A 25918-nucleotide genomic window follows, 5' to 3' on the forward strand; every position below is an offset into this window, starting at 1 on the left:
AATATATCTGTTTTCTACAGAAATTCCAAAAACTGAGAGAAACATTTCTTTGCGTTTTAATTTGCTTCAAAAGATCTTTCATATGAAACAAACAGAGTTGGATTTAATCAAGTAGAGTTATCTTTTATGCCACGAGTTTAATTGTTATCAAAGTATGTTAGGGAGAAAAATTTAGGTAAATTTTAAGTTTTAAGCCATATTTTAAAATTTGATCTGAACAAAATAAATTACTACCAAAGTAACTCTTCTAGCACTTTTCAATTAGTAGCCTAACACACTTTGGTGATCACTTTCAAACGTTGCTACTGCTACCCGGTACACCTCAAATGACCCGCTTTGACTATACTCACTAAACTCACTGGTATTACCCAGCGCACACAGCTCTCAGTGCCAAAGCTTGCCCACACGACTTGAAAGCTCGCTTAGTGCCTGAAACCTCCTCCAAGTCATCAGCCTAAGCCACCACCACCGCCACCATCGCCATCCTCGTAAAAGGCTAATAACCTCAATTGACACTCTTTGCGCTTGACTTGGCCATTGGCCATAGTCGTCGCCGTCGTTTACGGCATAAATCATAAAATAAGCACCCTGACCAAAGGAGCTGCTGCTGCTAAGTTGGTGGCGAGTAATATGTGGTTTAGTTCGAGCTGCTAACCATACGATCACCAACCGCCAGCTAGCACCAGGTGTAAAGCTAAGCGACAACGATTTATTTTTGAATTTATTAGGGGAGAAATATTACACGAATCACGCCGGTTGGATTTCCAGGCAACACTTGGCTGGTGGCGGAATGACTTATGAGCTATTCATTTAAAAAATTGAAAAAGACCTTTTATAGTTCAACTAAATAGAATGCATTGTTTATACGACTTTTCTAATTGTTTTTTTTCTCAACCCATTTCAGATTATGTGAACGTGCAATCAACGATGTATTAACCAACTCCGTCCAGAACAAACCTAGAATGTGATAACCGAGTTTTCCGAGCCGCCAATACTCAACAACAGTGCTTCCAGTACGCGCAGTATTAGACTTTAATGTGTTAGATTTTTTATTACATATATTCTTCCATAAGAGTGCAATCGAATCTCTCGAAGAGAGAAACAAAAATCCCCTCAAAAGCAAAAATGTCTTCCTCCCCTGATATGCACCAACAGCAGCAACTAGCTCAAAGTGAGCTCAAATCGAACCCTCCAACTCCCCCGCCAGAACTGGCCACCATGACGAACGTCAGCGTGCTAGACCTGCACAAGGACTACCCGGACGCTGGCGGCGATGTCGGTGGCGGTCACCAGACGAAGGTCTACGACAAAGAAACCGGCACGGTCTACGTGTACGGCAATCCAGGCGCTGGCCTCAAACTCAATCCGTCCGGGATGACCACGATCATCCAAACCGGCGGCGGCCACCAGCTGGCATCCCCCGGTCACGAAACGGAGCAAAATCTGCTCCACGCACGGTTGATCCAAGAACAGCACCAACAACAACAACACCACCAGCACCACCACCATCAACAGCAGCAGCAGCATCACATTCAGCAGCAACATCACGATCAACACGAGGATCAACACGTGCAGCAGCGTCTCTCGCCGGGGGATCAGGTAATTGACGGAAGATTGATACCGTCCGGACTGAATGGCGGTGGTGATGTTCAGCAGCAGCAGCAGCACCACCATCAGCAGCAACATCAGTCACTGGGACGGCTGTCCTCGGCGGACGAGGACGATCAATCAGTGCGTATGCTGGACAACGCACACATCCAGCGTCTGCTCGGCAACCAGCAGATCATCAGCCGCGAGATTATTAACGGTGAGTGAGGCGATGGAAGCTGGGCAGTGGTGCCAGTGTTTTGATTTTTTTTGTTTGCGTTAACAACATTTTAATTTGGAATTTTCAATTCAAAGATCTAAAACTTTAATATTATCGCGGGCGTCGATAATTAGAGTTTGCGCCCGCTGATATGACCGCAAGAGAATGGCCACATGACAGCCGCAGAACATTTTTTTGGCTGTTGTCAAAGGTAGTCTTGAGTTTTCAGCTGACTTTTTGGAAAATATTCAAAACAAACCAAGTTTACAGGCAAACCAAAGCTGAATTTCAGTTCAACTTGCTGATTTCTACACTGCGGTAATACGGCGGCCATAACCTCCTGTTAGTCGAAGCGAAGTAAAATCGTGATTTTATCTCGCAATAAGCAATACTATGCCAATCAACAATTAATAGATTTTGTCGATTATCTGAGAGGTTTGGAGAATATGAGCGCCTGATAACCGCAGTACAAAGTAAACAAATATAAGTTTATGTGTCTATCCATTAACATTTCAACTCTTAATCCCACAAAAAAGTTGGAACAGTGAATTCAACTCACTGATTCTCGGGCATAACTCAATTAAACGAGACATTTCTTTTTTTCTAGTGATTTGTTATTTGTTTGGTCCTAAAGTGGCCAGATTGGTCCAAAAGTGGTTTTGGGGATAATGGATGAGCTCGACTTTGCAAATGATGATCTTTGACATCCATATTGCCTTGTCAAAAATTATTCAGAAATAATGCCGTAATTTATCTTATTCCGGGTTTCACCGAGTACTGAGAATCGGTCCCAAAGTGGCCAGAATGGCCCAAAAGTGATTTAGGGATCATAGATGAGCTTGATTTTGCAAATGATAATCTTTGACATTGATATTACCTTATCAAAAATTATCCATAAATAATCCCGTAATTTGTCTTATTCCGGGTTTCAACGGAGTGCCGGGAACCGGTCCCAAAGTCACCAGATCTGTCCAAAAGTGGTTTTGGGGATCATGGATGAGCTAAACTTTGAACATGATGATCTTTGACATCCATAATGCCCTGTCAAAAATGATTCGGAAAAATCCCGTAATTTGCCATTTTCCGGGTTTCACCGGCGTACCGGGAATCGGTCCCAAAGTGGCCAGTTCAGTCCAAAAGCGGTCTTGGGGATCATGGATAACCTTGATTTTGCAAATGATGATCTTTGACATCCATATTGCCCTGTCAAAAATTGTCCTCCAATAATCCCGTAGTTCGGCATATTCCGGGTTTCACCCGAGAATCCGGGACCGGTTCCAAAGTGGCCAGATTGGTAGAGAAATGGTCTTACGATCACGAATGAGCTTGATTTCGAAAATTGTGAATTTTGATATGCATGTTGCCTTGACCAAAATATTCCCAATAATGCTCAACAATAGAGCGTAATCCGGGTTTCACCGGAGTACCGGGAATCGGTCCCAATGTGGCCAGATTGGACCAAAAGTGGTTTTGGAGATCATGGATGAGCTTGATTTTGCAAATGAGGTACTTTGACATCGATATTGCCCTGTCAAAAATTGTCCTCCAATAATCCCGTAATTTGGCATATTCTGGGTTTCACCGGAGATTCCGGGACCGGTTCCAAAGTGGCCGGATTAGTAGAGAAATGGTCTTGAGAATCAAGAATGAGCTTGATTTTGAAAAATATGAAATTTGATATGCATGTTGCCTTGACCAAAATATTCGCGAAAATGCTCCACAATAGAGCGTAATCCGGGTTTCACCGGAGTACCTGGGACCGGTTCCAAAGTGGCCACATTGGACCAAAAATGGTCTTGAGTATAATAAATAAGCATTATCTATCATTTTGACATGGATTTGACATAGATTATCATTGAATTTTTATAACTGCATGTAAAACATATAGTATAAAGGGGGCTAAAAAAAAAGTTGCTCCTATGGTTTCGGGAATAACTTAGGGTAAATGCCTCTATTTTGATTTTTTTAAAAAGCAACATTATCTAGAGATCTTTCCGCATCTTTTGCTGTTTGAGTATCGAAAATCCGTCAACAGAGAGCCGAGATATAGCTGTTCAAAGTTGAAGTTCCACCTTTTCCTCGAGCATGGGAGTTTAGGTGCTAATGATGCAAAATGACTTCTTTGGGCATACCGAAGGCTCAAAAAAAGTTTCAGATGGGTAAAAAAATACAAAAAGACAATTCTGGAGTTTTTTTTAAAAGGTCCAATAAACCAAATTTTCAGTTTTTGCTTTTTGGGTGTTTTTTAATACCCCTGACTCAAGGCGGTTTCAAAAACACCCAAAAAGCAAAAACTGAAAATTTGGTTTATTGGACCTTTTCAAAAAAAAACTCCAGAATTGCTCCATATAATAAACAAATGAAAACAAAAATAACACAGTTTAAAAGATAAATTGTTACGATTTCTTTTTAAAAAATATGTTTTTGTTTATTTAAATTGGTATGAAACCCCATAACAAGAACCCCTTAATTGTTTAAAATATATTTATGTTAAAATCAAGTAAGCGTTACCTCATTCTCAAGGTTGATAATCGATAAAATTATCGTCGATAATATTAGCGTCTAACGGTAGCGAAATCGTTATCGTTATCATTATTTGTGATAATGCTATCAACGATAATCTTAACGTCAACGGATGATAACTCATTTATGAAATCTTTTTGAAATTTCATATTCATGTTAAATTTTCAATGCTTATGTGATGAATTTCAAAGTATAAACGCACTAATACCGTACTATTTAAAAATTCTCAAATTTTCATTATTTGAACAAGTTTTCAATTTAGATTTAGGGGAACTATACCCTTTCTCAGCCTATTTCTATTATCGGCCTATCAGCACTTTGATCATGAATTACAGCTTTCATGAAGTGTTTTTGACTGTTCCAAAGTGATAAATAGCTCAAATAATTGCTCACTCACAGCTCTCCATTGATGATACATCTGAAAATGTTGATTTAATAGCGGAAAACGCAAAAGTGATGAGAATTGGTCGAACGGCTTAGAGTGATTAAAATGGGCATATTTCCCCTAATATTTCTACAAAGTTTTTTCTTCAAAACTAAACGCAGTTCATTACTTATCAATTTAAAATAAAATAAAAATTGCATAATGTATGTTTAGCTAATAAAACTAATTTTAGCGTAATGCACTGATATTATAAGAAAGTATTTTTTTTTTATCTTTTAACGAATATATTTTATTTCATCAATTCAATTAAATCTTAAAACATAAAACATGTTTAAACATTGTTTTGATAAATCATTTAGAATGAAAGTGAAAGAATGAATGTCAAATAAAAGTTTCTCATTAAATAAAAATATGCATACATCTTCTCAAAATTGTATCATAATTAGTCTCAAGCTGATGCGAAATTCGGAATAGCTCTGATTTTAAGCAAATAATATAAATATACCGGAATATTCAACTAATAATAAATGTTGTAACTTGTACTCAAATTTAGTTTTCGGCTTATCAGTCCCAGTACCAAGTTAAACGAAATTTTGTTTTTTATTCCAAAATTTCGTTTTACTTGCTACTGGGACTGATAAGCCGAAAACTAAATTTGAGAATTGATCCACCAGTCGATAGCACTCTTCTGTTAGTTGTACCTCGTAATTATCAGAAAAATTGATGCTATTCAAAACAACTAAAGTATTTAAAGAAATGATTACAACATCGCTCAAATTAACAGCATTTTCAAAACCTTCAAAAACAATTCTTGACTTTTGGTTTTCCGGTCATCGATCCCCGTTTCGTCCTGGATTATTCTTGTAAATAAAATGCCTATCATTTAAAAAGAGATTTGTTAACTAAATGTATATATTGACATGATGCAAATGTATTAAGGTTTTCTTTTTTTATATGACTTTAAATAAGAAAACCGGCTGCCTTTTCATTTTTTTTGAACAATTTTCTACCAATAGTAGGAAAAACAAGAATCTATTTTTGAATTTTTGAGTTTTGAAGGCTTATCCAGTAGTACAATCTGTACAGTGATTGAGGAGAATTTTTTATTTATTTTTAAAGTCGGGTGTTATTTTATTTTCATTATTTTATTCATTTTAGTCGAATATTACTTAATGTTTTCAACATAAAATATTATTCTGATTAATTTTAAGCATTGTCACTTTTGTATTATTCTTTTCATAATTTGATGTTTATTTAATGTTTTCAATTTTCTTAACACACACTTCAAAAAGGAATTTAAATAAGAAACATAGTGACTTTATGGTCATTCCCAAATTGAAAATATTAGTTTTCGGCTTAATTTATTTTTAAGTACTAATTAAAAACTTTGAAAAGGATTAAATACAATGCATGTTGAACAATAAAATATTTAGAATGCTTTTTTAATATTAAATAGATCGATTGTGTATCTCCGAGGCAATTAAAATATGATTTGTTTGTTCTTGAAGATTTTGTTCGTCGCACTAACGACATTTATTAATGAAAACACAATTTTTAACATTAACATATTTTAAAATTCCTACCAACACTGTTTTCAAACATTGAAATAAATAATTTAAAATTGATTTAAAAAATATTGGAATACATTAGCTAGTAGTACCAGACTACACCTACAGCTAAAACACTCTGATTTATATGATTCTAAACGTCGAATAATCGCCGAACTAATTAACCTATTCTAACGCTGGCACTCCTCTTCCGCCCAGGTGAGCACCACATCATCACGCGCAACGAGAACGGCGAAACGATCCTGACTCGCATCGTGAACGCCCCGGCCGCACCGGACCCCAACCCGGCCGATCAATTAATCAGCAAGCTCCCGTCGGACGGCGGCCTGTACGGTGCTGGTGACCACCAGGCCCCTCCCACCCCGACGACCACCACCGCCGACGGGTTGCCCACGACCGTGCTCCAGTACGAGAAGGACATCAATCAGCAGCCCAAACAGCTCGTCTATTCCGTCGGAGGGGGTGAGCCTAAAAACGTCATTTACGGTGACCCGAAGGCTTCGATGCCGCAGCAACAGCAGCAGCAGCACTTTGAACCGACCTTAAGTCAGCAGGATCCGTCCGGGGCTGACCCGAAGCCGCAGATTGATTACGTGTACAACGATGGCAACAAAACGGTCATCTACACCGACCAGAAAGGCCTGGAGAGTTTGTACGCCAATGCGGCCGCTGGCGGGGATTTGGGCCTGATGGAGGGAACGCAGATTGTGGTCCACGGAAATGTGCAGTACACTCAACAGCAGCAGCCGGATGGAACGATGGTGTATGTGGTGGCGTCGACGGGAGCGGGAGCGGGTTCGGTTGGAGGGGACATGAATCCGGATGATCTTGGCGCGGCGCAGCAGATTCAGCAAAGGTGAGTGATTTTATAATATTATAATGAGAGTTGAAATTTTTATGACAAATGGGTAATTCTCTACCAACTCACACGAAATCGGGAAAAGTTGCCGATTTTGCGTGAAACTTTGTCCTAAGGGGTAACTTTTGTCCCTGATCACGAATCCGAGGTCCGTTTTTTGATATCTCGTGACAAAGGGGCGGTACGACCCCTTCCATTTTTGAACATGCGAAAAAAGAGGTGTTTTTCAATAATTTGCAGCCTGAAACGGTGATGAGATAGAAATTTGGTGTCAAAGGGACTTTTATGTAAAATTAGACGCCCGATTTGATGGCGTACTCAGAATTCCGAAAAAAAACTTATTTTTCATCGAAAAAAAACACTAAAAAAGTTTTAAAAATTCTCCCATTTTCCGTTACTCGACTGTAAAAAATTTTGGAACATGTAATTTTATGGGAAATTTAATGTACTTTTCGAATCTACATTGACCCGGAAGGGTCATTTTTTCATTTAGAACAAAATTTTTCATTTTAAAATTTCGTGTTTTTTCTAACTTTGCAGGGTTATTTTTAGAGTGTAACAATGTTCTACAAAGTTGAAGAGCAAACAATTACAAAAATTTTCATATATAGACATAAGGGGTTTGCTTATAAACATAACGAGTTATTGCGATTTTACGAAAAAAAGTTTTGAAAAAGTTACTTTTTGCGTTTCTCTTTGTTTCGTCGTCCGTGTCTGTCGCGGGTGACCATGAACGGCCATGATCGATGACGACCAACTTTTTCAAAACTTTTTTTCGTAAAATCGCGATAACTCGTGATGTTTATGAGCAAACCCCTTATGTCTATATATCAAATTTTTTGTAATTGTCTGCTCTACAACTTTGTAGAACATTGTTACACTCTAAAAAATAATCCTGCAAAGTTAGAAAAAACACGAAATTTTAAAATGAAAAATTTTGTTCTAAATGAAAAAAATGACCCTTCCGGGTCAATGAAGATTCGAAAAGTACATTAAATTTCCCATAAAATTACATGTTCCAAAATTTTTTACAGTCGAGTAACGAAAAATGGGAGAATTTTTAAAACTTTTTTAGTGTTTTTTTTTCGATGAAAAATAAGTTTTTTTCGGAATTCTGAGTACGCCATCAAATCGGGCGTCTAATTTTACATAAAAGTCCCTTTGACACCAAATTTCTATCTCATCACCGTTTCAGGCTGCAAATTATTGAAAAACACCTCTTTTTTCGCATGTTCAAAAATGGAAGGGGTCGTACCGCCCCTCCGTCACGAGATATCAAAAAACGGACCTCGGATTCGTGATCAGGGACAAAAGTTACCCCTTAGAACAAAGTTTCACGCAAATCGAAGAGGGGTCGGGGCAACTGCTGTGTGAGCTGTTGGAGAATTACCCAAATAATATCACCAGTCGTTGTTTAATATTAGAGCGTCTTATTTTCCCGGGCTTAGAATTTCCCGGGGAACGGGAAAAATATTTTTTAAATTCCGGGAATTTCCGAGATCCCGGGATTTTTTTTAAAAAAGTCATAACATCTATGTTTTTATCATATTTGTTATGTTTTCCAAGCTTAAAATCATAGAATTTGCTCAATAATATTAATTGGTAATAATCTATGGTTCAATCTGAACATAGACGACAGAAAGAAATTAATAATGTTTTTCATTTATTCTTTGTTCTTTAAAAACGTCTTCCATTTTTATACATATTTTATATGACATGACTTGTAAAGTTTGAAATATTAATTTGAAAAAGAAGTCAAAAAACAACAAGCGACAACAAATAAAATGATACCAGTCAATGTAAATCTTAGATAAGTTTTGAATTTCTTGTTTTAAATGAAACTTATTTAACAAATTCTTTACAAATATCTTTAAGTTAACCGCCATCTAGGTAAAATCGGGACTACAGTCCGAAAAGTTACAGGAGATTTGGTTTAAGATTTGCGGTATTTTTTTTATAAAATATAAAAATTTCGTTAACTTAAAATCGTTTAATCCAGGGCAATAATTTTTTTCTGAATACTTTAATACTTTAATGGAAATTAAAGTCTATAAAACTAAAAACAATTTAAAATGCACTTTCCTTTGTTGAAAATGATATTTTGTTTGTTTTGGCCCGATTCAAAATGAATTTAAATTTTGTGTAATTTTACTTTCGATACACACTTGTGACTCGTGCTTTTCAGATTTTTGTTAACATAATTTACTGTATCTTTTAACTGATGTAACCAAATTAGTTGAAAGTTTGAGCGATTGTTTAGCGATAGTATACGAACCGATTGCTTCAAAAAGCTTGAATCTTTTTTTAAGTTTTGCCCTATCATTCATAGTTTTAAAAATATTTATCGTCAAACTTTAAAAATCGATTTTCTCGAATGGTACTAAATGGTCGTTGTCACAAGATAGCACACAACAAATGATTTATTAGAAAAAATAGCGCTAACCATTTTTCAGATCCGTAAACTTACATTTTGACCATTTTTTTAATCGTTTCGATTACTATGTATTACTATTTTTCTTTTTTTTTTTTCAAACCAAATCAGAATTTCCAGATAAAAGTTTGTTTTTTTTTTTCAATTTACAGAATTCCCGGTTTTGGAAAAATCCCAGTAATTTTGTCCCGGAAATTCCCGGAATAGACACACTATTTATTATACCATTAAAATAATTGAAAATAAGTTCAACTCTAGTTTTGAGAACCACGTTGAAAAGCAGTTTGAGTCAAATTTTTCAATGCTCGGATGAATAACATGATTTTTTTTTAAATAAATAATTGTTTTTCGAATAATTTTTTTCTTGTTTGCAGTTTAGTAAAGTGCAAATAAAAATATTATTTTTTTTTAAATTTCCATAAATTTTAAAAATTGTCATCCCTAATTTTTTAATCTTTGCCAAAATATCAAAATAATTTCAGAAATTTTATGAAAAGTTTAACTTATCGATACAAGTGTTGAAAAATCAACTTTTCAGAATGCATTTCAGTGCTGAAAAGTAGATCAAGCACTTGTTTTGATAAGTGTTTCTATTTGAATCTGTTTTTTTTTTTTTTTTGTAGAGAATAGTAGGCAGCTTCGTTGTTCTAGAATGCCAGTAAAAGGAAGTAGTTTCACGAAGGAATTTCAAAAATTTAAAATAGAATATTAAAAAAAAACCTTTGCTAATATTTTCGAAGTAACTGTCAACTCTGGCTGTAAAATAAAGTAAAAATTGAAGAAAAAAAACCATGAATTCAACATTTGAGTGAAAATTTACACTAGTCTTAAAGTTTTGCAATTGCATGATTGCATCAGTTTTCAAATTCACGATTAACGTTTCAAAATGGCTTACAACTTAGTTTGAAACTATTTTAAAATGTGGTAATTTTAAAATTCTGAAATAGTAGTTTATGCAACAAGTTACAAAAAGAAGATTTTTTCAGCACGAGTTGTACATTTATCCAACGAGGTTTACCGAATTGGATAAATACGACGAGTGCTGAAAAAATCAAATTTTGCAACAAGTTGCTTACACATTTTTTTGCAATTCAAATAAACACTTCTTTAATGGGATTTTATGTCAAACAAGCAAAAACGAAACTATTGGCGCTACGCCCCCCGGGGCATGGCCTTCCTCTAACGTGGGATTTCTGCTCCAGCGCCTCTGACGAGACAGGAGAAACCGGGACCGACGTTTTACTTCACCATCCGATAGAAGCTCAGTGGATAAGGCGGGAATCGAACCCGCGTCTCATAGCATCATCGGGATCGGCAGCCGAAGCCGCTACCCCTGCGCCACGAGACCCATGTCAAACAAGCATGTGTTTAGTAAATTCATCGTTCAAAACATAACAAATATTGAAAAATTTTACTTTTCGATACTAGTGTTGAAAAGTTTAACTTTTCAGCACCCATTTCAGTGCTGAAAAGTAGAACTTTTCAGCACTGTTATTGAAAGGTATTAATTTTCCATTCTGTTATTTTTGGTAGGGAAAAGTAGGCCGTTTCGTTTCTCCAGAAGGACAGGAAAAGTTGACAGTTTCACAGTGGAATTGCAAAAATATTTTTTCATAAACTTTTAAAACTTTCTTATTTTTTTCAAAACATGTGAAATGCCAAAAGTGGATAAGTTTGTTACGTGTACTCATTGTTATTTGTTGAAAAGTCCTAAGCATAACCTGCATCTTTTCTGAAGATATCAAATCGATCAAAAAATATATTATACAGTTATGTTGACTTTCGAACATAAGCATTTATGTATTGACAGTTTTAATGTTTGTATGTAGTCTTGCATGAGTTGTTTAGAAATTAATGGGCAGAGTTTTATTCAAAGTGTTATCCGAATAAAATACACCAAATTTATAAATCTTTTAAATATGCTTTATTTTTTCCTAATTGATTGCATACATTTCCTTAAACGTAAACTGTTCATCAAAAAAATCATCATTTTACATTTTACCTTCATCAAAAAGTTTAGACTAAATAGATTTAAAATGTAGATTGAAAATAATTTTAGTTTAAAAATAAAACGATTGTATTATTATTTTCTGGCAGAAATACATTTAACAGTTAAAAATCATTAAAATCTACCCAATTTGTAAAAAAATCTAAGTGCGTTGTCGCAAAAAAAACAAACAAGCTTTTAACTTTGGTATATAAAAGAAAATTAATTTGTGTTATTTAAGCAATCATGTCTTGCGGTTCTTAAATATTTTTAAAGTGAATCCTTATCAGAGGCACAATCTCAAGAATCTTGTGTTAATATATTGTTTAAACCTCTATTGGCCAATTTTATTTCGAAAAATTTTACTTTTCCCGTGTTCAGGATTTTCTAATATTTTAAGAGTTCTACAATCCACTTCTTTTGAAGAATCAAAAATTGGTTGAAAAATTTATTATTGGTGATTTTTTAAATCGAAGCCCGTCTAAAGGCGGGGTTGGGTTGTAGAGGGTTAAGTTTACTCATTAGAGCAATGCCCCTTAACGTGAAGACTTCCATCATTGTCATGATTTTTCCTTCAAAGATATAAATTTTGCGTCGCTTTCAATATTTTGACAAAATTTCTTCAACAAGTTGTTTAGAATAGTGTCCTACACATGCTGATTCCTTTTGGTAACGATTATCCCATTCCTTGTAAAGTTATGGAAATCGTCATTAATCAATGATTGCCAACTAGGACGTCAATGGCTGTGCCACAAAATTATATAAATTTTGAAGTACATTTGATTTAGATCAAAAATTCTTTCAGTGGCTTCAAGAAGGCAACAACCGGCACATGCTGATTCCTTTTGGTGCTGAAATTCGTTAAATTGAATTTAATACAGAATATTTTATAGTGATGATTAATTTTATTCGAAAATGATCAACGGCTTCACCTTAAATGATTCAAACCAAAACAAAAACCATCTTCGGTCATTAGTTTCCCTCCAGCTTTCCTCATTTCCTTTTCTGCTCTTTTTTCCCATTTCGCTCACATCCTGGAAAATTGTCCTCACCAGTGCAGCGTTCTTCGTGCCAGGAATTCCACGATCTTGGCGATTCCTGAAATTAAATCCCATTTTATGTAGCGAATAAATTTGCTGCGTGATTCCTTCCATCACCGCAGCCTGCACACTGCTCTTCAAGGTGGTCAATTTTTTACCATTTGAAAGATTTTTTTAAACTTGTTGAATTTGCTATCTCCACTCAAGCCCACTGTCCATCCCCGGGGAGAGAATCCTCCATCTGTTCCGTTCGCCGTCCGAGGACAACAATCTCGCGCCGCGAATCGAAAATGAACGCAAGGAACGCACATAAATTAAAAAGCCCCGTCCAGTTGGCCGGGAACTGCACCCCAGAGAGCGACCGAGCCTCCAGGAAAACGGTCCGGTCAGATCTTGGGCCGCAGAGTGCGTCGCGGAAATTAAATTACCATCGAATTAGTATGCGCAAGACAATGGTTATTATGAGAACGTTAACGGCCGAAACGGTGCATGAATGTTTAATGATCCCCTGACGAGGTCTAGAGTATCGATCATCGAGGACCTTTTTTTCGCGTAACGGACAATTGCGGATGCACAGATGAGGGGGCCTGAGAAGAATGATAAATTACGCGCTGGCACAACATTGTCACCACAGCTTCTGAAGTTTCAGTACTGAAGCTTGAGTATTGGGTCTTGAGTCTTGAGTCTTGAGTCTTGAGTCTTGAGTCTTCAGTATTCTTTCTTCAGTCTTGATCTTGAATCAACCAATTTATGCAAAATTACTCCTAAAACCATCAAATCCTTCGAATTGAACTCAAGTTTGACCGATACACCGCAACATATTTCTGTTCCTTATTCTTTCCGCTCAACTTCCAAGAATTTCGTTTGCATTCTCATGAATTTTAATGCACCTCCTCGAACCACTCTGGACCAAGCAAATCGCGCTCACGCATAAATTGTAAAGACGCACAATCTTCCTTTTTTCCCTCTCCCCCCTGAAAATCGCTTCGAATGCCCATTTTGGACCATCATCATCTTTTTGAGTGATGATTTGCAATTAATTATCAATGTTTCCTTTCATATGTACTCTGCCCTCTGAGTGCGGAGTCCGAGAAGTCGGTCCAGAATTCGTCGACCTTTAGCATTTTCGCTTGGTTCCTCGAGAGCTGACACATATTTCTTTGCTGCGCCGGTTCTGGTTCACTCTGACAGCTAACCTTCGCCAGCCACGGAAAATGAGCAGCAATTAAATATGGAGTTAGTACTCAATTAAAATAATCGTAAAATATAATAAACATAAATTTTAGGGCACGGTGCGCAAACTTAAGTGAGAAGTGAAGGCTGGAAGAAGGGGGTGTGGAGTGTTTATTGTGGTTTATTTTTTTGCTCTTGTTAAGGAGGACAAACTGCACCATATTCGACGGTCATCAAACCGTCAGTCAGTCTGATGGTCGGGCTTGATGGGTATTCGTACTCTACATGAGCGCGTGGTTTATTTTGGCGCGAACATGGGCAATCTTCTGTTTTGGTGGTACTTTGAGCGCAATGAGTGCATGTTTTTTGAATGTTATTGAAACATTGAATATGCTGTTACAATTTCAGGGTTTTTCTTTCCAGTCCTATAACAAACAAACGAAATTGACAAAAAACATGTCTGAAAGCTGGGTATAGAACCAAACACAACATTGTAATACAAAACCGTAAAACTTTTTTTTTTACAAATAATCATAATAAAAATAAAATGCATTTATATTGAGATAAACTTGAAACATTGTTCAAACATCAAACCTCAACTTTTATCCTACTCCAAAAATGTCTAAAATGTAAACAAAATTATAACTAATCACCATTAAAAAACATTTTTCAATTCCAATTCAATTTCAAGCGTTCCATTCGTGGCCACTCAAATCGGCACCGCCGCAGCCGCCGTCTGATCGAACAATTTTCCTATTAAGCCCCATTAGCAAAACACCATTCAACCGCAAATGAATGTTTCAGTATACGAGGAATATATGGAATTATTTCATTTCTATGCCCCATTCCGCTCGCCAAATGGAATAATTTATTTACTATTACCACCCCCTCACCAAGTCGAACTTCCCGTGCGCCAGCACAGAGTCAATAAGTTATTATTTTTTGCTCGAATAAAAAAGCAACCACCACCTCATTGACTAACTTGGGTGCCCTCTGATCTGCGCCAACACACCAGCTGATGGCTGGCGAGAGATTGGGGTGCTGTTTGACCCTCTATAACTCTATTTGTTTGTAATAAGACAAATACAAATTTTCATGATTTCTTTTGTAATGTTCACTGGTCATGGCAAGTTGTTATTGTTTTCAGTAAATTGCAGGCCTGTTTTACATCAAATAACTCTTATCTTGTGACTATTTCGTGTATTTCATACTTCCTAGTCAATATTCGCTTTTAAAAAGTATTCCAGCTGCGTGTAAAAGGCCTGGAAGCAACTCTCTACAAAATCGGCCAATAAACAATATTTTTTGTATTTTTTTATTTGGCTCAAACTTTGTGGGGGCCTTCCTAATGAACAAATAAGCTATTTCGTGTCATTGGTTCACCCATACAAGTCTCTCATTTTCTGATCAATTTGGTGTCTTCGGCAAAGTTGTAGGTATTTTTGAGTATTGGAAAAAAAAATTTTAATCTACTTTTTTTCACAAAAACTCAATTTCCCAAAATACGTCTTTTTTTATTTTTGAGATTTTATGATATTTTTTAAGAGACAAAAATCCGCAACTTTTTAGTTATAGAGAAACATGGTAAAAAAATCTGCCGCCGAGTCATGATTTTTTGAAAAAATAGTGATTTTTTGAAAAAATCGAAATTTTATGCAAAAAAAAGAATATTACGCCGATTTAAAATGCTAGTCTTGATTTTAAAATTTTCGGAAAAATCGGACCATTAGTTGCTGAGATATCGACAAAAGAAAATGGTGGGCTGTTTGGGTGAGACTTCGAAAACTTCAATTTTCCTGTTTCTATTTCGTTAAGCCGCTGTATCTCAGCAACCAGAGGTTCAATCTTCAATGTCTCTTAAACAATTTTATAGTTAATTTTCAGAACTTTTCAAAAAAATATTTTTAGAAATGCGCACTCATGGTCACTATTTTTAAAAATCAGAAAACTGCAAATTTTTCGATAAAATCAAACTTTCGGTGGCTATATCTTGAAAACAGAGCCCTTTATCAAAAAATCTGTCAAGTATGTTTCGATTGCAAATTCAACATTACATTTAAAAATTGAGGTCAATTTTTTATTTGGTGTAAATTTTTTTTTCCAAAACTCACTATTTTTTCAAAAAATTATAACTCGGCGGCATATTTTTTGACCATGTTTCTCTACAGCTCAAAAGTTCCGGATTGTTGTCCCCTAAAACATATCAAAAAATCTCGAAAATCCAAAAATACTATTTTGAGAAATTGAGTTTATGTGAAAAAAAGTTGATTAAAAATTTTTTTTTCGTGTACCTATTTTTTTTCAATTAGTCCTCAACAATACCTACAACTTTGCCGAAGACACCAAATTGATCACAAAATTCACTCAAAAGTTACAGCTGTTTGAATATTTACGTACCATTTGTTTATGGACAGCAGCCAAAATTGTATCGAGACTTATATGGATGAACCAATGACACAAAATAGTCATAGGGAAGGCCCCCACAAAGTTTGAGCTAAATAAAAAAATACAAAAAAAATGGTCGAAATTGGCCGATTTCGTAGAGAGTTTTTAATCAATCAAGTTCACAAAAAAGTAATAAGTTGCATAATTTTAAGCTTAAAGATAAATAAGTTTTGCATTTCTTGATATTTTTTCATTAGAAAAATTTACAAAAAATTTACCAATTATTTTATTCATTATTAAGATTGTTGAAAAAAAATATCTTTTCATTGATAACTTGATTTATTGTAGTACAGTCCAGACTCGATCATCCGAAGTTTCGATGATCCGGAGTTCGATTATCCGAATGTTTGTATAGGACTTCGGATAATCGAATCACGTTTAATCTTTTTTTTCTTTAACCTTTTTTAACATTGAATTCGAGTTTTGCGACCCAATTTTAGTCAAATTTGAATAGTTAAATAATAAAATGTTTTTTTTTCAATATTTCGTCACTGCCATATTGGCATTGCATTTACAAATTTTAAATCAGTGTAATACAAGGGTCATCCTTAAGCTCGACAATCAAAAATAAGACAACGAAAAAAAAATTTTTTTTTTCGCTGTTCGATTATCTGAAGTGAAATTTTCCGAGGCCTACGGATAATCGAGTCTGGACTGTCTAAGTGAATATAAATAATCTAAAGAATTTTTTTCTTCATTCATCGCTTTAATTTAAAAAATTTAGCAAGGTTTCAACAATATTTTTAAGGCAATGGTATTTATTTTTATTTTTAGGATATTCTAGATTTTTCGATTGTCATTAAACTTGAAAAAAACTAAGGATGTTGTAGCCTCCTTATTCCAAAATTGTCGAACATGCGGACTGGGATGTAACAAAAATGTTTTTTTGGCGGGCATTCAAGGATTTGTTCCGGTGGGCATACTGAGCCCAAATCCAAAATATGAGCTTGATTGGACGTAACAGGAGCTGGCGCTTTGCATTTGAATTTTGAATGGGATTTAACCCGTAAAAAAGATTTTTTCAAAAATCTCAATATCGAGCGTCACGAGGAGCGACGCATATCTTTTTTGCTGGGCCGATTTTTCGAAAAAATGCCGAACTTTGAAGGTCTGTGCCGAGTTTCAGGGTGCTCCAAACTTCAATGTTATATATACCAAAAGATATGCAAGGATCTGGCCTAGACGCCAGTGATGTTAAAAACATACGCTTTAGTGGCCAAAATGCCTCAAAAATTAAGATTTTTGAAAAATCTATTTTTCGGGTTAAATATTTTTTTAAATTTAAATGCAAAGCGCCAACTTCTGTTACGTCCATTCAAGCTCATATTTTAGATTTGGGCTCGGTGTGCCCTCCGGAATGTAGGAATTATGAGTTACAGGATTGAATGTGTAATAAATTATAAAATGAGAATTTATTATAAGATTGATATGATTCATAAATAAGAGTTTAGAGCGCAACAAAAAGTGCGCACCATTATGAATATTGCCTTGTTTGCTGACAGATTGCGGATTGAGTGCGAAAGCGCGCTAGCGAACAACGAGCGAGAAAACCAGGGGGTAGCGAAGAAGCCGCCATCTTGGAAGTTCAGATAACAAACACTAAGAATCAGTATTATACATATTACTTTGGTAACACGAAGTGTGTAATCCTGGTTAAACTTAAAAGTCCCATGCAAATGTGTAAAACCAAACCGAAAAATGTGTAATGCCGATTCACAGTGTACGGGCGCACTGTTTGATCGACCAAAAGAAAAAAAGCAAAAAAAGGTAAACAGAAAAATCACTTTTTTCGACATGAATTTTCAGCCAATATTGGGATGGAATCTCCAAGGATATGATAGAATTTGCCATCAGCAAAACAATTCACGTGTTTTTTCAGGTATTTATCGTTTGAATTGCGGGAAAATTGAAAATCAAAAACCCAAACAATGGTTTGTTATGGGCTACCATTTGACAGCTAGTGCTTTTTTTGTGGGCTCTCATTTGACAACCGTGCTAATATCGACTGTTGTCAGTTTGCTTTGGTCGGAATAGGGTTGCCATCCCCCCGGAGAAAACAACGAGATGCGCGCGGCCGGCGAAAGAGAGAATGACGATTGTCAAATCAGTTTTGTGGTTAATTTGTGTGGAATAAGACGTGTTGTTTGTTAATTGCAAAATATCTGTGTTTTTTATTATAAAAGAATGTCCCCGATCACGACACGGAACCAATCCTTGAATGCCCGCCAAAAAGTCATTTTTGTTACATCTTAATGCGGGCCCAATCCTGCCTCAATTTGATGGTAAAAATAGTCACACTTTATTGTTATGAATTTATGGGATGATTTAAACATTGTATGGATTACTTCGTAGTTTCCCAGATCGTAGTTTTCAAAATACTAAAATGACACAAGATTAGGATTGAAGGTTGTAGAATAAATTAATGTAGAAAAACATTAAACAAGGCGAGTTAAGTTTTTCGTTGATCAAACGTTGCTCAAAAAACGTCCTGAACAAAGGAATAAAATGGACGGCAGAGGGTAAAAAGCATTTGACTTTTTTCCTCATTTCGTTTTATTTGTGTTTCTTTTAATTCATATCTAATGACGATTAACTCATATTTGTTTTTGAACATTTGTAAACACGCAAATTTTATGTTCAAAAGTATTCTTCTTATCACTCCTACTTTTGATGATGAGAAGCTGATTGAATTTAAATAATTTGTTTTGAGATAATACGCACTCAAAAATCCTTTAAACCCTCTTCACCCCATCTTTCCCTAAGAGACAATCTCCCTCTATCGCGGCTCAAAACTTCGCGCCACGGCTCAATCCAAGCGTGGGAGCAGCGCCCAGGGTTCATATATTTATTTTCTGCTCGATCTCCCTCTCTCGACCTGGTGCTTTGGATGCTTAAGGTACAGGCACACTTGAGCTCACGACACAATTCGTGGAGACCCCGCTATAATCTGGGGGAGGGGAGGGCCAGGCGAAGGATTTGAACAAATTGTTTTCCTTTCCAAGTTTGGAAACCCTTAAGTGGCTACGGCCCCGGCTGGTTGGGGTTGAGGTACCTGACTAACTGTAATTCCGGAACTCCCCTCGGGGCAAAACTCCCTCCCGCGCGCGCACAGTGCGGCGGTTTGGTTGTCGTTTCGATTGGTATTTTTAGATTGTTGGCTAAAGTTGTTGTGTTTTGGAGTTTGCGTACATTGTTAAGCTAGGTTATGCGTAACGGTGAACGGACTTGATAACAACAATTTCGCGATTGTGGCAGTTTTCTGAAACTAAACTCATTTTCAAATTTAAAAATGACTTATTTGAACTCAATTCAATAGTTCTTGATCATTCATGATCGGCATGTTACAAATTTTGTTTGAATCCACAAAATTTGCATGTTAATTATAAAAACAAATTATTATACAGATATTTTGATAGTAACTTGCCAGCCCGACTGAGGAGCCAACATAAGGTGTTCGATGGAAATACATGCCGTTCCCCTAGTAGGTGTCATATATTATTATATTCTCCAACGGTAATACCTGTAGTAAATTATGCTAACTCTCACATATTTACGATCTGTTCTACACAATCCAGATCATGCTTTTTAGACTGGTCCTAAAACGATACACCTATCGTAATTTCTTAATAACAAAAAAACATCGAAAATCTTTTAACTTAAAATTATTCTTAGATAGTTTACTAAAATTTTCCCAAAATATGGTGGAATTAAATGCCAATCGTTTATAAATTTACCCCATATAATTTCTTAGAAAAGGTGACATTGGGTCAAATGAAATTGAAATGATGCTCAAATACAAAGATAGGGTCAAAACAAATCATCCAACAGTGTTTCTTGTTCGAGGGAATCGTATTGACATGCTACAATGTTTAAAGTAGAGATTTTCAGACATTTGGGTACATTTCGAGCAGTTCAAACAAAAATATAAAAATTAGATTTTTCGAGTGGTAATTTTTGGCCAAAAACGTACCTCAAAAGCTGCCAAAATTACAGGATTTGTTCTAGGAACGAGATTTTTGAGCGAAGTCATCTTAAGATGTCCCTTACACAACCCTTTCAAAAGAAAAAATGGTAAAAAACGTAAAATCACTTTGACCCAATCTCACCTCCCAGACTCAATGTCACCTCCACAGACGGTACATGGAAGGAACCACCTTTTTTAAATTTGACTTTTGTCACTTAGTTTTTTGTTCACAAAAGGTATTTTTTTATTTGTTGATGTATTTTAAAGGAATAAAAAAGGTATATTTTGTCCTAGAATTAAGGATGCTGCAAGATTTGTCACCGGAGATTTTTGAATCAAATAATAATATTGTCGAAGCATTTTGAAAAGCAAGCAAGATATCCTACATTGTTTAAGTTTGTGGGAAGTGAGTATTTAATCAGTGTCTTATAATGAGCCTTCATCATATCTCGAAAACCATTGGTTCAATTTAAATCTTAAAAAATGATACTCAAGTGATCTTTTTCCTTATTTCACTAGAAATATTTAGTAACCTTATTTTAGGGATTTTAAAATATTTTTCAAAGTTTTTGTCCTTCGGCTCTAGCCGGGGTCAGCGGAGGGCAACAAAAAATAAATATTGAATTAACAACCCATAGCTTCAACATGTGCATAGAAAAAATGTTTTAAAATGCACGTTACACTAGTTCAGTTGTTTTGCAATCATAAGTTTTCAAAAAAATGTAAGATTTGACAAAAACAAAAATTTAAGTGTAAAAAAAACATTTCGTGATAACAAACATCGACGATCTTCAAAAATTCATAAAATTTTCAAATCAACCCAAACATGCTAAAAATAATTCTAAGCGCAGCGTAATGCTTTTTAAATTGATTTCAGCTGATTGCACTTCAATTTACTAGTGCGTCCATCCCGGGAAATCCCGGGACAAATATCCCGGGATTTTCCCTTAACCGGGAATTCCCGAATCCCGGAATTTTTGATATTTTGTTCCGGGAATTCCCGAAATTGAAAAAAAATCATTTTTCGGTCAGGAAACTCAAATTTGGTTGTGGAAATAAATGAACAGTTGAATACTGAGTAATCGATAACATTTTTAAAGCATTAGCAAATTTATATTCGGCATATATCAACATTTATTTGGCTTATAAGGAAAAAAATATTAAAATTTTCATATCATATTTTATTATTTTTCATCTAACATCGGCATCTGGAGCAATTTAATACAATAGCAAAGACAGCATAATGCTCTGATATTTTTTTAATTAACAAAACAATTAGTATAATTTTTTTTAAATTTATTGCTCTAAAAAATCCTGCACCTATTCAGACTGCATTCCCGATTTCCTCCAGTTGGCGGTAGTGACTTAAAGATAGTTTGTTAAATATGTTTAATATAAAACATGAAATTCTAAACTTTTCCTAAATTTTACATTGGATGAATTCAATTTATTTGTTATCGTTGCTTGTTTTTTCTTACAGTTTCAATGAATGTTTTTAGCTTTTGTAGTCATTTCATATAAAAAAAAAATAAAGAAATATATTAATAAGAATTTTGTGATTATTAATATGAAATAATTTGAATCAAATTGGATTCATTCAAAATCCGAACCGTAACAAAGAACAAAAAACAAACATTTTTAATATTTTTTAAACTAACTAAAAACTGCTGTTCTTGTTCAGATTGAAGTAAAAATTATCAACAATCTACAGTATTGAGCTTATTCTATGATTGTAAGCTTGAAAAACATAACAAAATTAATGAAAACATAGATTTTATGATTGTTTAACAAATTTCCCGGGAATTCCCGTGATTTGAATAATATTTTTCCCGTTTCCCGGGAAATTCAAAACCCGGGAAAGTTGGACGCCCTACAATTTACATTAAAATTTTAAAGTTTTTTGAAAAAAATGGTTTTTGGGCACTTTGTAGGGGGGGGGGGGGGCAAAAACTTTGAATAAAATTTTTACCAGCCTAAAGAACTTTATAATTACAGCAAATATTTGATCAATATGGAAAAAAAATTCAATATTGCACATTTTACACAATAACAAAAACTTTTTTAAATTTATGACTCCAGTGCCAGATTTTGCACCCTTCTTCATAACTCCAGCGTAAAAGATGTCATCAAAACATATAGAAATTACTTTTTTGATTATTTTTTGAAGAAAGGAGATCCTCATTGAATAAACGTGATTTCTTAAATTTGATTTGATGTTGAATTCTTGAGTTTTTTTTTTAAAGGTCCAATAAACCAAATTTTCAGTTTTTGCTTTTTGAGTGTTTTTTAATACCCCTGAATCAAGGCGGTTTCAAAAACACCCAAAAAGCAAAAACTGGAGGTTTGGTTTATTGGACCTTTTCAAAAAAAACTCCAGAATTTAGTATCTTAAATTCGAAAGATCATGGTAATCTAGACAGCAACTCATGAAAATACCAAATTAAAAAATAGGTTGAAATTGGCATTGACAAATATTTTATTTTGATGACATTTTGATTAAGTCCAGTCGACGTCAAATGTTCGACAAATTTATACAGCCAAATTTTGTGAGTCTGATGCAAATTTGAACCAGTCTAATGACATATTTTTCGCTTGCAAAAAAACACATGTGTTTTAGAAAGCGCACTCTTCGCAGCTTCCGTAATTTATGAAGCCTATATTGGCGGCAGCACCATATTATAAAGAGATGAAATCACCGCAGCAGCAGACAGAAGTAGTCAGCCGGTAACGAACGGACGGATACTGAACCATTTTGGACCCCGGTATAACCTGCCGGTGCCGGTCGTCGATTGCACGGGGCAATAAATTTAAATTATTAGGACATGGCACATTTTCAATCATTCTCCCGGGGTCGTTTGAGCAAGGGTTTGACTGTGTGTGTGTTTGTGTGAATGTGTGACAATTGATTTATGGGAGGTTCAGTCTTTGCAGAGCTCTCAGGAATTTGTGTTTGCTGAACTGCTTTTTGCGCAGAATGAGCGAAGAAAGAGCCCATTAAGGTGCGAACAGATACCTATAATGGTTTCGCGATCCCGATCGATCATCGGAACTTGGACGTTTTTAGGTTGCGAATGGGTGATGAATTGGTGGTGATGAATAAATATAGTGCGTTCGTTGCTGGTTGAAACTTACAACTATTTTTGGATATTTTTTTTTTTGAATTTGTGAAAAAAAATCAACTCAACTTTTCAGGGTTTCATCGAGTTCATCGAAATTCTCAGAAGACTTCCCAACACAACCCCCATAATCCCACAGTCACTCTCGTGACTGTTCCCCTTAATAAGCGCGCTGATAAATCGAATCCCATTTGTTATCGAACGAGCCAAAGAACATTACGCACCAAATGCATTCATTTACGGGGCCCTCCCAATGTGAGCTTCTTAACCGTCTCCTTTCCCTTCGAGGGCAGTACCGGAATACTTATGCTGCAAACTCCCTGAGAAACAAACATGCGAACCGTGCCATAAATCCTGTTGGCGTTGGTTTCCCCTTTGGAAAATGTGCGCTGCGGAAGAGTCTATCAATTCTTCGAGTGGATGTGCATTAAATTATCATGAATGATGGCACTCTGCTTAACGGTGGTGAGTCTTGGCTCTACGAAACGTGGTGCACAGAGGTCAAAGTGAAAGGATTATTCACTCCTCGAGTCGGTGGCCGGTGATTGCCATCAGGATAACGGCGAGGACTCTGACTTTCGTGATTTTTTTTGTGTAATTTTTCATTAAAGCCGAAAGTTGACTTTGGGTGATTGTGGTTTAATTTATGGGTTTCAGTTTTTCAATAATAAATTAGAATGTGAAAGTTTAACAAGATTAAGACAAGACGATACAGAAGGCTGGAGACTGAATTTAAGACAGACATGAGACTCAATACTCAATTAGATAATAGTGAAACTTTACATAAAATTCCACCTGCTCGAAATCGTCAACTTGCCGATTAGTGAAGGATCAACAAAGTGCACCCCCCCTCTGAGTAGTAACTTTATCTTCCCGCTTTTAGCGAAGTTCAACTTTTGAAAGGCTTCTGCGGTCTCCTGCGTAACTTCATCAGGTTCAGCGGTGAGTGGAATCTCCTTAAAAGGAAACCAAACACCGCGAAACCCAATCGAATCGATTCGGCGAAGCTTTGTTGTACTACGCAGTCTGGTCTGGGGCTCTGCGCTCAAACTCTTTGTAGGCTTTGTGGTATTTCGATGAAATCGAGAGTGGCAACGTGGCTAGAGACCTTATCAGCTTGTAATGCAATGCGCCATGTAGGAAGGATACGCGGTGAATGGTTTCACTGCGTTGGATGACTTTTAGCGCCTGGCAACGATCGTAATTTACGGACTCATTCGACGAAAGAGTTGAATTCAGTTCTGTTGAACCTCTCTGGGTTTTCAGCAAGTTCAAATAAAAAATCATTCAAGAATAGGAAGTCCTTTTTGGACCTACACAACATATTTCTCTAACATTTTTGAATGCTCTAAAAGATTTAAGATCTGCCAGGAGTAACCACCCGAAGGTATAGAGGAGAAAATCGTGACGTCAGAAATGAACTCAAATCACTCAAAGTTCATTTTGTGAGTGACTTTAACATTTTGGCCTAGTTTGACAGCTACCTCGTTCCCAGGTTTTCTGTGGGAGAGAAAAGGAGGCGAATACTTTATGAAAATCATACCTGTCAAAATTCCTAGCCTCAAAATTTTGTCGCGATTTGCTTTTCTCCTCTATACCAGATCAACGGAGTTCTTTTTAGATTTATTTATGAACAGTATAACTTCAATTAGCTCCAGTGACTGCTACTGAGCAACTCTCTACGAAATCGGCCGATTTCGACCATTTTTATTTTTTGTATTTTTTTATTTGGCTCAAACTTTGTGGGAGCCTTCCCTAAGACCAAATAAGCAATTTTGTGTGATTGGTTCATCCATACTAGTCTCCATACAATTTTGGCTGCTGTCCATACCAAAATGGTATGTAAATATTCAAACAGCTGTAACTTTTGAGTGAATTTTCTGATCAATTTGGTGTCTTCGGCAAAGTGGCTGGTGTACGGGTGTTCGAAAATTTGCTCCGGGTGATTTTTATCGTCTTCCGTCATATCGCGAATTTCAATATTTGAAGAGTTTTAACGGAACCGGTTTCCGGATTCCGGTTTGTTGTTTTGAGGAAGAAGGAGGGAGGAAGAAAATGGGTTGAAGGGCTCCGGCTCCGGCTCCGGAGGTGAAAGGTGGAAGGAGCTTTTGGAGGCGGCTGGAGAATAGAAGTCCCGGTGGTGACAGCCTCTCCCGGCCAAAGACTGTCCGGTTGAAAGCAAGAACGGGAGAGAAAAGCAAGAAAGAAGAATGGGGGGTGAAGTTCAATTTTGAGAAGAAGGAAGAATCTGTAGCAAACTGGAGTGAAAGGAAAAACGTTTGTAAGGAAGTGTTTCAAGATAATTTTGGCAATTTTGTGGATTTGCCAAATTGTTCTAGTGCTGGGAAGGTTAATTTTTTTATGTGTTTTGGTTTTACTTGGTTTTAATTCTTTTTCTTTTTGCGAAAGTTTTAAGTTGTTTGGGGGTTGCTTAGCAACTTTATTTTTTCTAGTTTTGGATTGTTATTGCAAGTACCTAGGGGAAATTCTCGTATGTTTGGCAGGTTAAGCACTCGCTCCTAACTCCATCCAATTTGCTGATTTTCACTATTTAAACAACTAATTTCGCAAAACTTTTGATAGAAACTTGCTTGCTCACTTCTTATTGAGCTATTTATCA

At 35.9% G+C, this 25918-nt stretch overlaps 1 protein-coding gene across 6 annotated transcripts in view; it reads left to right on the forward strand.

The window, feature by feature from the left end:
• The window catches only part of LOC120419966 (protein grainyhead), a 441413-nt gene that overhangs the window by 147333 nt on the left and 268162 nt on the right, over positions 1-25918 (forward strand). For all 6 annotated transcript variants that reach the window (XM_052711201.1, XM_052711198.1, XM_052711199.1 and 3 more), the window contains exons 3-4: positions 905-1807; positions 6482-7139. In XM_052711201.1, coding sequence (XP_052567161.1) covers positions 1126-1807; positions 6482-7139 — 1340 coding nt within the window. In that variant the 5' untranslated portion in view covers positions 905-1125. The remainder of the gene's footprint in view (positions 1-904; positions 1808-6481; positions 7140-25918) is intronic.

This window comes from Culex pipiens, chromosome 3 (genome assembly GCF_016801865.2).
Source record: "Culex pipiens pallens isolate TS chromosome 3, TS_CPP_V2, whole genome shotgun sequence".
NCBI lineage: Eukaryota > Metazoa > Arthropoda > Insecta > Diptera > Culicidae > Culex > Culex pipiens.